We start from the raw sequence: 12,438 nt of genomic DNA, 5'->3' as shown, positions 1-12,438 counted from the left end.
TTTTTTTTTTATATGTCCTCGGAGTCGGGTTATTACGGAATAAATGCTTCATTACAAGTACAATGGTCTAAAGCTGAACACAATCAGGAAGAAAAAAAACAAACAAACCTGAGTTAAGAGGAAGATCCAGGCAATCCATCATATATGTATCTGCAGGTATTTGCTTTCACAAACTCACCCTTCACAGCTATGCACACATATTTGTGTGGATGTATGATCTCGAATGCATATCCATGACTTTTGTTTGCAGGTCGAAAACGCCACAGTACAGTGTCCGGCACCAAGAGAGATTTGGATCTGTCAACAAGGCCACAAGGAGGTCATGACCTTGACCCTTCCGGGGATGACCCCACGCAGGCGACCCTGAGAGGACGGAGCCGCTCCTACTCCGACTCGGACGTCCAGCGGTTGTTGATTAAGGACATCTCTGGAGAGCTCAGGAGAATCGGGGATGAATTCGACCGCTCAAGAGGCCACAGACTGGTAAAAGAATATTACTACTACTACTACTACTACTGATGATGATGATAATTATTATTATTATAAGTAGTAGTATTATAATGATGGTGATGATTATTATGTTGATGATGCGATTAAACATTTCTGTATTGTAGAGCGCATCTCCAAACTAGCCGATGAGAAAGACACGGACTAGTTCGTTGATGTATTTTAAAAGACTGATGGACTGGTTTAGGAAAAGACCTGCAGGGACACGTTTTTTTTTGGGTTTTTTTATCTCCCCCCGATATTTTGAACTAAATACGGGATTGGAATGGGGAGAGGCTTGCATTATGATACACACATGGAAACAAACTGAATAATGATTAATGCTCCACATCCTTGGAAATAACCACAAAACACCCCATTATAACAAACCGACTGCAATGGTTTCAAAAATACATATATTGACACTGATTCTCTAAATATTGGCTACACTGGAAACGGTGAGAGCAAAAATGTGTCATGAAGATGTTGCATGTTATAAGACTGATGGGATGTGTGTGTGGAGTGTGCTTGATATAAACACATGAGCTACTTTCTATGCACACTTATGTCTCTTGTAATTTTAACCGTTTTGGTCTTTGTTATGATTGCAGACAAGACCAAGAGTGAGTGAGCCAATCATCGAAGAGAACGTCTGCGAGATGTAGACCTGCAGTTGGGGCCATCATAGAAGACAGCTCTTTTTTTTTCTTTTTTTTTTTTAACATGGAAAACATTTACTCGGTCACTGAAGCAAGAATACATTTAGCATGTTAAGTATCTGCCAAAGCTAGTGTTTGAAGAGAAAGTGTCTCCGAGCCCTGACGCAGCCCGCTAAGTCTATCAGTGAAGAGCAGTTTCTTTGAGGAGAAACCAGCCATCAGGACCAATCACTAAAAGGGGGGCGTGTCTTCAAGAGAGGTGAACCAGCTGCCTGAGCCAATCATTGAAGAGAACACTGTTTTCGAGATGCTGGACAGTCGTCAAGGCCAATCAGTGACGAAGATGAACAACAAGCTTTCGAGCCAGTCTGACGATAAACAGGCTAGTAGGAGATGTAAACCAGCAAGGAACTCAGGACAGATTCGACGAGAGTAGTCTTCCTTGCATTTTGCAGACTGCACATCCGGTTGAACAAAAAGGGTTTCCCTTCAATTTAAACGGCATTTACAAGAAAGACAACGCACGCAACTGAATCAAAAACATGATATTTTTCTATGAATTGTTCTTGTTAAACAAAATCAACAACTTAATATATTATGATGTTATGACATGAGCTCTTTGGCTGTATTACATTTGAGTACACATACATGGTTTCTGTGCATATCAGATTCTTCCAGAATCTTGCATGATAACTCCGGTTTCAGCTCCACAAACATCAGGGTAACACAGCGTGCTGCCATCATGACCGGCAAAGAAAAAAAAAAAAAAAAAAAACAAAACAAACAAACACATGTTTGTGGGCCGCGGCCACTGTATGATTTGAGGAACTGATTGGTATATTGACATGGCGATGATGTTATGTTGTGCACTGGGATGCACATTGGGATATTCAGTGTGATCTCAGCTTGCTGCTCTTGACAATGCCCAAGTGAACTTTCACGAACTTTGATACACATACCTCCCCCATCCCGCACCTCCCTTCTCTACCTGATTTGTTTGTTTGTCTATTCGTATGTCCATTCATCTGTCTGTCTGTCTCTGTCTCTGTCTCTGTCTCTCTCTCTCTCTCTCTCTCTGTGTGTGTGTGTGTGTGTCTGTCTGTCTGTCTGTCTGTCTCTGTCTCTGTCTCTGTCTCTCTCTCTCTCTCTCTCTCTCTCTCTCTCTCTCTCTCTCTCTCTCTCTCCGTCTTCTCCAGATGTAATTATGCATGTTTAAGTGGGTATGCATGCATGTGCGTGTGTCAGTACATATGTGCCACTGATTGTGTTTGTATGTTTTTTTTTTTATGTGCGGCTATGCGTGCGCGAGTATGTGTGTGTGTGTGTGTGTGTGTGTGTGTGTGTGTCTGTGTGCACTTTTATATTTGTCCAATGCTTATGTTTTGCGTGTGCACAGCCAATGATTTATACTGTTGATCAGCACATGGTTTTCAAACTATGACCCAGAGACTACAGGACATTACATGTTTTGCCTTTTTGTTTGTTTATTTGTTTGTTTTCCTGCTCAGTCTTGTTGGTTTGTGTGTTTGGTTCACTTGCACAGGTTGCTGCAATGCTACAACGACGGTACAACCAAGTTACCATAGAGTGTGGTTCTTTTGTACACGTTATGCAGTGTGCACCGATTAACGACAGGGAAACGACACGGCTAGCGCATAGAGCTTCCAGAATATGCGCTATAGCAAGATGTCTTAATAAACAAAAATTATCAAAATTACAATGGTAGAAAACTTTCTCAAATTGAATCACTGAATTTGTCGATTCGTTCATTTATATCTTTTGAGTTCGAATGAGTGTGTGGGCACCTGCTTGGATGCTTGCTTTGATTTGTTAGTACTTCTAAGTTTGGGAACATGTTATTGAAATTTTGGATCATTTTGTTCTTCTCCTGGCAGTATACCTACTTCCGTAACTGTTCTAAGTCTTTTTTTTTTTTTTGTCTTTTTTTTTCTTTTTTTTTGTGTGTGTGTCTCGAGTCATTCTGGATTATTTAATTTGCAGCAGTAGAAAAACGAAAGTTCGGCGTATACGTGTATTATCAGAAGTATTGATAGTTGCGTATGAAGCAGAATGGTTGTCAGTCTTTGAATAGCTTTCCTAATAGATTTGTTGTCTTTCTTTTTCATGATTAGATCGAGAAAATGTTTCATTTTCTCAACTCGTATGGCAGAAGTCACTTTATTATATATTTCTTCCTTTTCTTTTCTTTTTCTTTCTTCTTTTATTTTCTTTTTTGTCTTCTCCAGGGCCATTTTTAAGAATGGACAATCTCTTTGATATAACATTAAAACATTTTTGACTTTTTTGTCAGCCAAAGGATTTTTATGATGGACACAAAAAACAATGTTGTGCTATCTGTAGGCTTTTAAGATAAACGTGATTCCATGATGATTTCAAAAGATCGTAGAGAAAAATTTCATTGCTAAATTTTGAAAAATTCTAAATACAACAGTTTAGGGGTTTAAATTTGGGACCTCTCTCTCTCTCTCTCTCTCTCTCTCTTAAACCAAGTAAAACAAATTGGAAAATAGTCACAACAGTCAACAACAGAGAGAGAGAGAGAGTTTTTTTTATGCGAGTGTTTTTTTTTATTGTGGTTATCACAGATTATTATTGTAATGAGATTGTTCAAGAAACACATCTTATTCTAAGATTTTCTGTTTTCCTGTAGTTATTTTTCTGTGATTTTTGCTGTTGTTGTTTTGCTCGTTTCTGTTATTGACAAGAGGGTGTTTTTTTGTTGTTATTGTTGGCATAGTTGTTTTGGTTGTTTTTAAATTGTTTCTGTCGTCGTTCTTGTTGCTGTTGATTCAAAAACTTGTGAACTGACTGCAGCTATTTCGTTGATATTTTCTCAGTTTGCATATTTTGTTCATTTATTGTTGCTGCTATGTTGTTGCTGGGTATGTACATGAATAAGATTGTCCCGTACTTAATGTTTACACGACAGCAGTTAGTTCGAGTGTTCAAGAAACGGCATGTGTTCAAAGACAGTTTTTGTTCATGAAGATTCTGATCTCAGAAATGTATGCATACAATAACAAGGGAAAAAAACTTTTACAATTTTTCAACTAATATCGGGGTTTTTTTGTTTGTTTTTTTTTATTGCAGTTATACATAGTGTAGTTGTAATCTGTATACATTGAAAACATGACTAGTGTGAGATGCTACCCATTTGTGTTAGACTCAATCAAGTCAGATTCCTTGCTTAAGTCACTGTAGATTCTTCGGTAATTTGGTTACGCTGTGTAATCAGGTAAAGTGAGATTCGGTGTGCAAGGGGCGTGTAGGCCTGTCTATATATGGATTGAGTTTGGGCGGTTTTAACCCTTTCACCGCCAAGCTCGCATTTATGCACAGGCGAGGTAGAGGACCCATGTCACTGAAAGGTGACCAGATCATTGGTCATTGTTGTTGTTGTTGTTCAAGTTTCTCTATCCACAACTTGAGAAAGTGGCTTATCAGTACAAGAAATAATCAAATAATTATCATGACGAAAAAAAGTTCTGGTTGTCATTGAAAAGCTTATGCATGGTTACAACGAAAAATGCTCTTGAAGTTGTCGCAATGAGAACTGATTAAAGTCACTCGGTTTAATTAGCCTACTACCAGAAACGTTTTTCTTTGCACGAAACTATGTGTTATAGGGCTTTCACAATTTCGGGAAACGCTCAAGAGCTTATTATGCACACACACACACACACACACACACACACACACACACACACACACACACACACACACACACACACTCACACACACACACACACACAAGCGCGCGAAGCATAAAGTTTGACAGATTCATTGATAACAATGCGTAAAAACCGTCCGTTGTAGATATAGATTTTTAGGTGACTATGATCATATGCATCGATTATATTTTCACCTCAGTGGAACTGATGATAATTATGTCTCATATTTTAATTCAATGTAGAGAATAAAATCTGAAAATCAACTAACGGAGTCATGTGTTCCCATGTATTAATTCTGCGTCTTAGCTTGTGTGCCTCATGCGTCGGTGATGTGAGACTGAGACTCTCTCTCTCTCTCTCTCTCTCTCACTCTCGAGTGCATGGTGTCTCAGTGCGTCACACGCGCGTGCATGTTTGTCAATTATCAGTTTCACTGAGTTGTCACTGCCGTCAGTGTGCATACTGATGCGTGTGCGTGCGTGCGTGCGTGTGTGTGTGTGTTCTTTTCTTTTTCTTTTAAATAGTTGATACAAACATCTGAGCTAGTACACATGCACCGCAAGGGACACCACTCTCTTGAAAACTCCTTCCATGTCTGTCTGCAACCCTGTGACTTTGAAGACAGTCGTCCAGTAAACGTTTGTTTGAGTTGTAACCTCGTGAAAATGGAAAGATTACAAAAATGGTTTGGTGGCGGTGATATCAGAAGCTTGGAGCCCAGGTTATTGACAGAAAGCGGCGTGTCGATAGTTAAACGGGACGCTGCATCTGTAATGTCGTCGATGTCAGCTGAAGAGCACGTGAAAGGCCGAACTGAGGAGAAAACATTGCAAAAACCCATTGCGTCTCAGCTTGTGGAGTCTGAACAGCCGGACATTCCCAGCAACGCCAGTGTTACAGAAACACGGGTGTGTTGAGTCAGAATGCTTGGAAAGAGAGAGAGATAATGTGAGATAGAAGAGAGAGAGAGAGAGTATGTGTGTGTGTGTGTAACTGTATCTGTGTGTGTGTCTGTGTCTGTAGACACACACACACACACACACACACAACTAGAGAAGCCAAGAAAAAACGAACAGAGGCTGTTGCAATTTTAATGCATAAAGATTTAAGATTGTTGTTCACTATTTGAAGCTCAGTGGAATAGAACTTACTTGAATCAAGGAATTGCATTCGTTCTGAACCTTATATAATTACAGCAATAAATGAGTATGACAAAACAGCCCACCCTTCCTGTTTACTTAGCTGAAGGTTTGTATATTTTGCTCTCTTTTGTCATCCATTTAACAGAATATTAGTAACATAGCATTGTTAGAAAATAGTGAAACACCAGAGAAAGGTTTGGCATAGAAAAATATTTTGTTGTTGTTGGAAAGGAAAAATAACAACAACAAAACCCATGGGAGGTAACTGATAAGGTTGCGGGATGGAATGAACATTGTCTAGTGAAGAGAAGTGTTGACAAAATAAGTATCTTGAAAAAACTGACAAGATGGTGTGGTTTTTGTTGCTGTTATTTTTATCACCTTGGTATTTTTTTTAATTGTTTAGTTCTTTGCATGCTTATTTGTTAGGTTTTGATTTCAGAGATGTATGCACTCTGCTGTGGTTAAAAGACTTCACATTTGATTGTTGTCATTGGCAACACATAGCATCAAAGACTACTGAAGAAAATCATGTTACAGACACAGATGCTTGTAAACTAAACAGATTCTGAACACAAATCAATGATTTAACTAATATATAACTTACCTCATTTGTTTTATCCATCTAATTACAGTGGAAATGATTGTAAACAGGTTGGTCAACTGCTGAACCAAGGACGAGAGATGATTCTTCGTGTGGTTCCATTAGCAGAAGGGGACTGCCTCAGCTGTAAGCTGATTGGTTCAGGGGCCATGTTTGGAGCTGCTGCCTTTATCCTTTTCTCATACCCCAAGGTACAGTTCAGTCCCAGTTTCAAGGACGTGTCAGAGCATGCAGCCACATAATAATAATAATAATAATAATAATAATGGACATTTGTTGAGCGCTTTCCTCCCTTATAGAGAGCTCAAAATGCTTTACAATAAACATCAAACACACATGCACATGCACACAATAACTCACAAAAGAAAGAAGAAAAATAATGATTTAGTGCACAATAATACAATATATAACAGATTCAGAGACTACAAGTATTACATAATTACACACACACACACACACACACACACACACACACAACGAAAGAGAGAGAGTTTGCATGGCTTATGAGGTAAACTGTTCCAGACATATAATACACTACAATGCATCTGCTATATGAGGTTTTTTGTGGGGGGGGTTTTATATAAAAAAGTAAAGGGGCAGCAGATGCCTTACCCTCAGCATACACCCAATGTGCTGATCAGATAGCCTATCCTACCTTTTGCACTTTGTGACTCTGGGTTTTTTTTGAGATTATATATCTTCTTCAGAAACATGGTGATTAAAGAATATACAGTATAATTATGTACAATGATAGCATGATTATAGCAATCTTCAGTTCGAGTATATCATGTAACCATGCCCCTTTTGTTCATCAGAACGTTCGCAACATAAGGTCTTTTGTTATTTTACAGGCTGTTGCATGTTAATGGCAGTCTTAGTTGTATGAAATAGCACATTTCTAATTCAAGGTGATATTAACTCTGTCAGCAGTTTAGTTCCAAAACAAACCATTGATTTTCACAGTACTTTTCCATGTTCATTCCTTGTATTCAGCTGGCAGGACGGACTCAGACTGAGCTGATAGTCAGTCAGATTTTCTGGAACACTACAGGAGAACGGTTTATTTTACTTTAAGGAAACTTTATGAAATGAGCATCCTTTGATGTATAAAAAATACTTTTGATATGCACACACACACACACACACACACACACACACACACACACACACACACACACACTACAATAGAACAGTTCAATCAATCACACAGATAATTACCCCCCTTCCCAACCCTCACCACCCCCCCCCCCCCCCCCCCCCCACACACACACACACACACACACACACACACATTCTCAATGTTTTCACATTCTTATTTAAATTCTCATTATCTCATGAATGTGTTTTGCAGATGAAAACACGCTACACAGGCTGGAAGAGAACACTGTGTGTTCTTCAAGTAGGATCTCTTTCCACAGGTGAGTTTTGTCCACAGACCCATTTTAAATATGGCAAAGAAGAAACATGCTTGGAATAATTTTTTGTTTATGCGTAAGAATTAAAAACAAAACAAAAACAAAACAAAAACAAACCCTTTTTATTTCATTTTTTACATTGATTCCTGTTTTATTTTTGAAACTGTGTGTTTTGGTTTAGTAGGTTTTAGATTATGATATTTTACCTTGCTGCTACTGTAAACTATCTTGAAAACATCAAGTGTCTAGAAAACACCCACACCTCACACACCCGACACCCCCATTTTGGGTTAAAAAATGTGCATTGTGTAAAACAACTTTTAACCTGTTCAACCTTGGGGAGTTTGCAGCTTTGGCAGGCTTCCATGTCATATTGATGCGGGGGGGAAAACCCGTGGAAAATATACTGTTTTTCCTTAAAATTATGTATAGACACATCCTGAAATACTGTAGAAGTTAGTTCCCTTTTACCTTACGGCTTATGCATATGTAGGAACATGAGAATCGTTTTAATGAGGCGAATTTTTATTCCAGAGCAATATTGAGAGAGGAGATTTAGTACAGAAACACATCCATTTCACATATAGTAATTTTAACAAATGACTTCTCATGCGTAAGCCTTATTAATCAATCATCCACAACTGTTAAGTGAAAAAAGTAAGGGAATATCTGTGTATTGTGTGTGTGTGTGTGTGTGTGCACATGTGTGTGTGTGTGTGTGCGTGCGCGCGCGAACGCGCGTGCGTGTGCGTGAGTATGCATATGTGTATGTATTTGCATGTGAAAAAAGGGAGATTTGATTGCCAGGTTTTCTTAACTGAACGCAGGTATTGAACTTTTTTGTTGTTGTTGTTGGGGTTTTTTTTGTGCTGCCCCATCATCTGCACCATTTCAGTGGCATTACTCCCACGCTGCTCATTCCAAGTCACCCATATGCAGCCACACCCGGGTTCATCTGTCGCAGTTCCAGCCACAGCAGTCCACAGGGAACCATCGATGTTAGGTCACCAGGAGGCCACACACTAGAGGAGACCCTGCACTGCTACTGAGTCACTTTGATGGTGTTCAGTAGTGCCTGTTCTGATTTAATGTACTTAGGACACCACCTACTCAGCCCCCTACTGATGCCAATAATGGCTTAGTCGCGGAGCCAGACTGAGTGAGCATCACCTCCAGAGTGGAGACCGCCACCACGTCCCTCCAACAGCAATGCCCCATGAATCCACCGACAGTGAAGACATTGACAAGACTCACACCAAGCGGGGAAATGAAGGGGTATCGAAACTGAGATCACCAAGGAATCAGGGCACGTAAGGCCACATGATTTGGATGGGGTTTTTTTTTTTTTAATAATATTATTGGTGAAGAGGGAGGAGGATGACAATGATGATGATGATGATGACGATGCTGCTGTGGAGGTCCGTTTAGGTTTGGGGCTATGTGACAAGGCTGTACTCTACGCTTCCTGTCATAATGATATCCTGGCGTCAACCAGGCCCAAGAGATACAGACACTTGCCGTGTTGGTCAGGAAATTAGAGCAACACACCAAAAGATGCATCCGAGAAGTGGATGATACTCAGCTTTGTGGTCCCAGTCTTCCCATATAAGCCCATAGCACACTCATCTCTGGGTAAGAGCCGGCAGCGGGCCTAAAAACCCACCTCCGCTGGGATTCAAACCCGTGTCCTCCCAGCCGTCAGTCCACAATGCTAACCACTTTGTCACGGCAGCTGGTGATATTGAACATTTTTTGTTTCTGCTATCAAGGATGATTTTTTGGTGTGTTTTTTGTCAAGCATCACCTAATTGAAAATGTTATCAGACAATTAAGTGTTTTATGCAGAGATTAGTTTGTGGTAAATGCCCTATGCAAAACAACAACAACAACAAAAAAGGTTATGACAAATACTTAAGATGGGTTTGCTTCAGCTTGCCCATGCCATGGACAGACCTGTCAAAATCACACTTTGTTTCAGTCAGAAAAAAAAGGTATCTGGAAATTAAAAAAACACCACATTCTCCACTTTTTAATTTTTTTAAAAATGATATTTCAAAATGTGTATTAGAATATGACAATGGTGCAGTATAAAAACCAAAGTGAACTGTTAAAGATAATCTAATAGTGATTTTCAGTGCTGAGACTGAGAACAAGCGTTAGTGTGGCTGTTTGGGTGGTTCAGGACGATGGTAATGCCACTGAAATGTCTGAAAATATGAGAGTAAAAAAGGAAATTAAAAAAAAAAGAAAAAAAAAGAGTGAGCTGCAAAATAAAAACAAACTAGAGATGAATAGACATGTTGTATGCAAACTTCTTGTTGCTGAGTATCGTAATGTTTCTTTTCAGGCCTGGCCCTTCTTGGAGTGGCACGGTTTTTTGACCTCAGTGTATTTTCTCCAGCTGATGCACAAGGCAACAAGAAGAGTGTGGGACAAATGCTGACTGAAGATATGGATAGTGTGCGCCAGTTTTCATCCCAGCTTTTTTCATCAAACAGATCTTCTGACTCCAAGAAAGACTCTTGACTTCTAAGATTATTGTTGATGGTGGGAAAATTGTGTCTGTGTGTGCATGTGTGTGAGTGGAGTTCATCTTCAAATGAAGATTTTTACATTTCTTTAAATGTGATATCAGAAAAGTTCTAAAAAAAAAAATTAAAAAAAATTAAAAAAAGAGAGAGAGAGAGAGAGAGGACTGTGTCCATTCTTTTGTGTTTGTGAAAGAAAGAAGGAGAGAGAGAGAGAGGATTTGGAAGACACACCTTTTTGCAAACTACCTTCCATCTTATCCAAGAGATGTGCACACTTTTGCACTACAGTTAACACCGAAAGCTTTTGACATGATAAAGGTTAATAGACAACTCATAATACTATTTTTAATCACATATTATAGCAATGTGGCTCATGTCACAGATGCGTGAGTGTGGGTCCTGGGTTCAAACACCATCAGAATTGAATCACGGTCGGTTTTTCCAGTCTTGGCCAGCTTCTACCCAGACCTGAGGATCAAATGGGGAGACTGGGACCACACAGTCACCTGAATGACACTTCTTAGATGCATCTTATATTGATGTGGATACTTATATAGCGCCTATCCTCTAAGCGCTTTACATACACGGGGACATTTGCACCACAGGCTGCCTACCTGGGTAGAGCCGACTGACGGCTGCCACTGGGCGCTCATCATTCGTTTCCTGTGTCATTCAATCAGATTTCAGACGCACACACATACACACTCAGACAGACATGTAACATTTTACGTGTATGACCGTTTTTTTTTTTTATTTACCCCGCCATGTAGGTAGCCATACTCCGTTTTCGGGGGTGTACATGCTGGGTATATTCTTGTTTCCATAACCCACCGAACGCTGACATGAATTACAGGATCTTTAATGTGCGTATTTGATCTTCTGCATTTGCATACACACGAAGGGGGTTCAGGCACTAGCAGGTCTGCACATATGTTGACCTGGTAGATCGGAAAAATCTCCACCCTTTACCCACCAGGTGCACCGAGATTCGAACCCAGGACCCATTCAGCTATGATACGGCTATATTTCTTCACCAACACTGCTGACATCTGTATCTTTTTAACTTCATTGATGGTGGGATATATTATGAAAGGTCTAGAACACAGCCCTGTTATATAGTCTAAAAAAAATAAATGTGTCTCCAAACTGCAGTATTTGTATTTGTATTTCTTTTTATCACAACAGATTTCTCTGTGTGAAATTCAGGCTGCTCTCCCCAGGGAGAGCGCGTCGCTACACTACAGCGCCACCCATTTTTTTTGTATTTTTTCCTGCGTGCAGTTTGATTTGTTTTTCCTATCAAAGTGGATTTTTCTACAGAATTTTTCCAGGAACAACCCTTTTGTTGCGGTGGGTTCTTTTACGTGCGCTAAGTGCATGCTGCACACGGGACCTCGGTTTATCGTCTTATCTGAATGACTAGCGTCCAGACCACCACTCAAGGTCTAGTGGAGGGGGAGAAAACATCGGCGGCCGAGCCATGTTTTGAACCAGCGCGCTCAGATTCTCTCGTTTCCTAGGCGGACACATTACCTCTAGGCCATGACTCCACTACACTGTCATCATGCCCATCCTCATGCACCATCATAGATAGAAATACCAAAAGTGCCCTGATGAGATCTCAAGGTGACCTTGGTTTCTGGTTCCTCTTTGCATGTCTTTCATGCCTGTGTTGAGTTTGTTTTGTGTCGGTCTTTGATGGATGCAGAATTACAGAGAGGGACATAGTCACAGTCTCCATTCCTGGAGGTGCTCACTCAGTCTGGCTTCAGACTTTGCAATGACTGTCATTGTTGTGGGCTCAGCAGAAGGTGTCCTTTGCTAAATCAGGGAGAGACACTGCTGAACACCACCTTGTCATTCTTCTGCAGCAGATGGTCTCCTCCAGTACATGGAGTGGAGTGTTGGC

The 12,438-nt window shown here is 40.1% G+C and overlaps 2 protein-coding genes across 2 annotated transcripts in view; both read left to right on the top strand.

The window, feature by feature from the left end:
• LOC143281733 (uncharacterized) overlaps window positions 1–2,287 on the top strand; it is a 7,849-nt gene extending 5,562 nt beyond the window's left edge. Inside the window, exons 3-4 of the mRNA XM_076587009.1 lie at window positions 251–483; window positions 1,098–2,287. Coding sequence (XP_076443124.1) covers window positions 251–483; window positions 1,098–1,151 — 287 coding nt within the window. The 3' untranslated portion in view covers window positions 1,152–2,287. The remainder of the gene's footprint in view (window positions 1–250; window positions 484–1,097) is intronic.
• Window positions 2,288–5,425: 3,138 nt separating this feature from the next.
• On the top strand, window positions 5,426–10,702 carry LOC143281732 (uncharacterized). Its single transcript, XM_076587008.1, has 4 exons — window positions 5,426–5,745; window positions 6,634–6,774; window positions 7,935–8,001; window positions 10,346–10,702. The coding sequence occupies exons 1-4, from the start codon at window positions 5,503–5,505 to the stop codon at window positions 10,522–10,524; spliced, it is 630 nt and encodes a 209-aa protein (XP_076443123.1). The 5' UTR covers window positions 5,426–5,502; the 3' UTR covers window positions 10,525–10,702.
• Window positions 10,703–12,438: the final 1,736 nt, after the last annotated feature.

This window comes from Babylonia areolata, chromosome 4 (assembly GCF_041734735.1).
Source record: "Babylonia areolata isolate BAREFJ2019XMU chromosome 4, ASM4173473v1, whole genome shotgun sequence".
NCBI lineage: Eukaryota > Metazoa > Mollusca > Gastropoda > Neogastropoda > Buccinidae > Babylonia > Babylonia areolata.
This window is presented reverse-complemented; position numbering and strand designations above follow the sequence as displayed.

Coding starts and splice junctions, on each gene's coding strand:
- LOC143281732 (XM_076587008.1), top strand. CDS start 5,503: ATGGAAAGATTACAAAAATGGTTTGGTGGCGGTGATATCAGAAGCTTG. Junction 5,746..6,633: donor CCAGTGTTACAGAAACACGG/GTGTGTTGAGTC, acceptor GATTGTAAACAG/GTTGGTCAACTGCTGAACCA. Junction 8,002..10,345: donor AGTAGGATCTCTTTCCACAG/GTGAGTTTTGTC, acceptor GTTTCTTTTCAG/GCCTGGCCCTTCTTGGAGTG.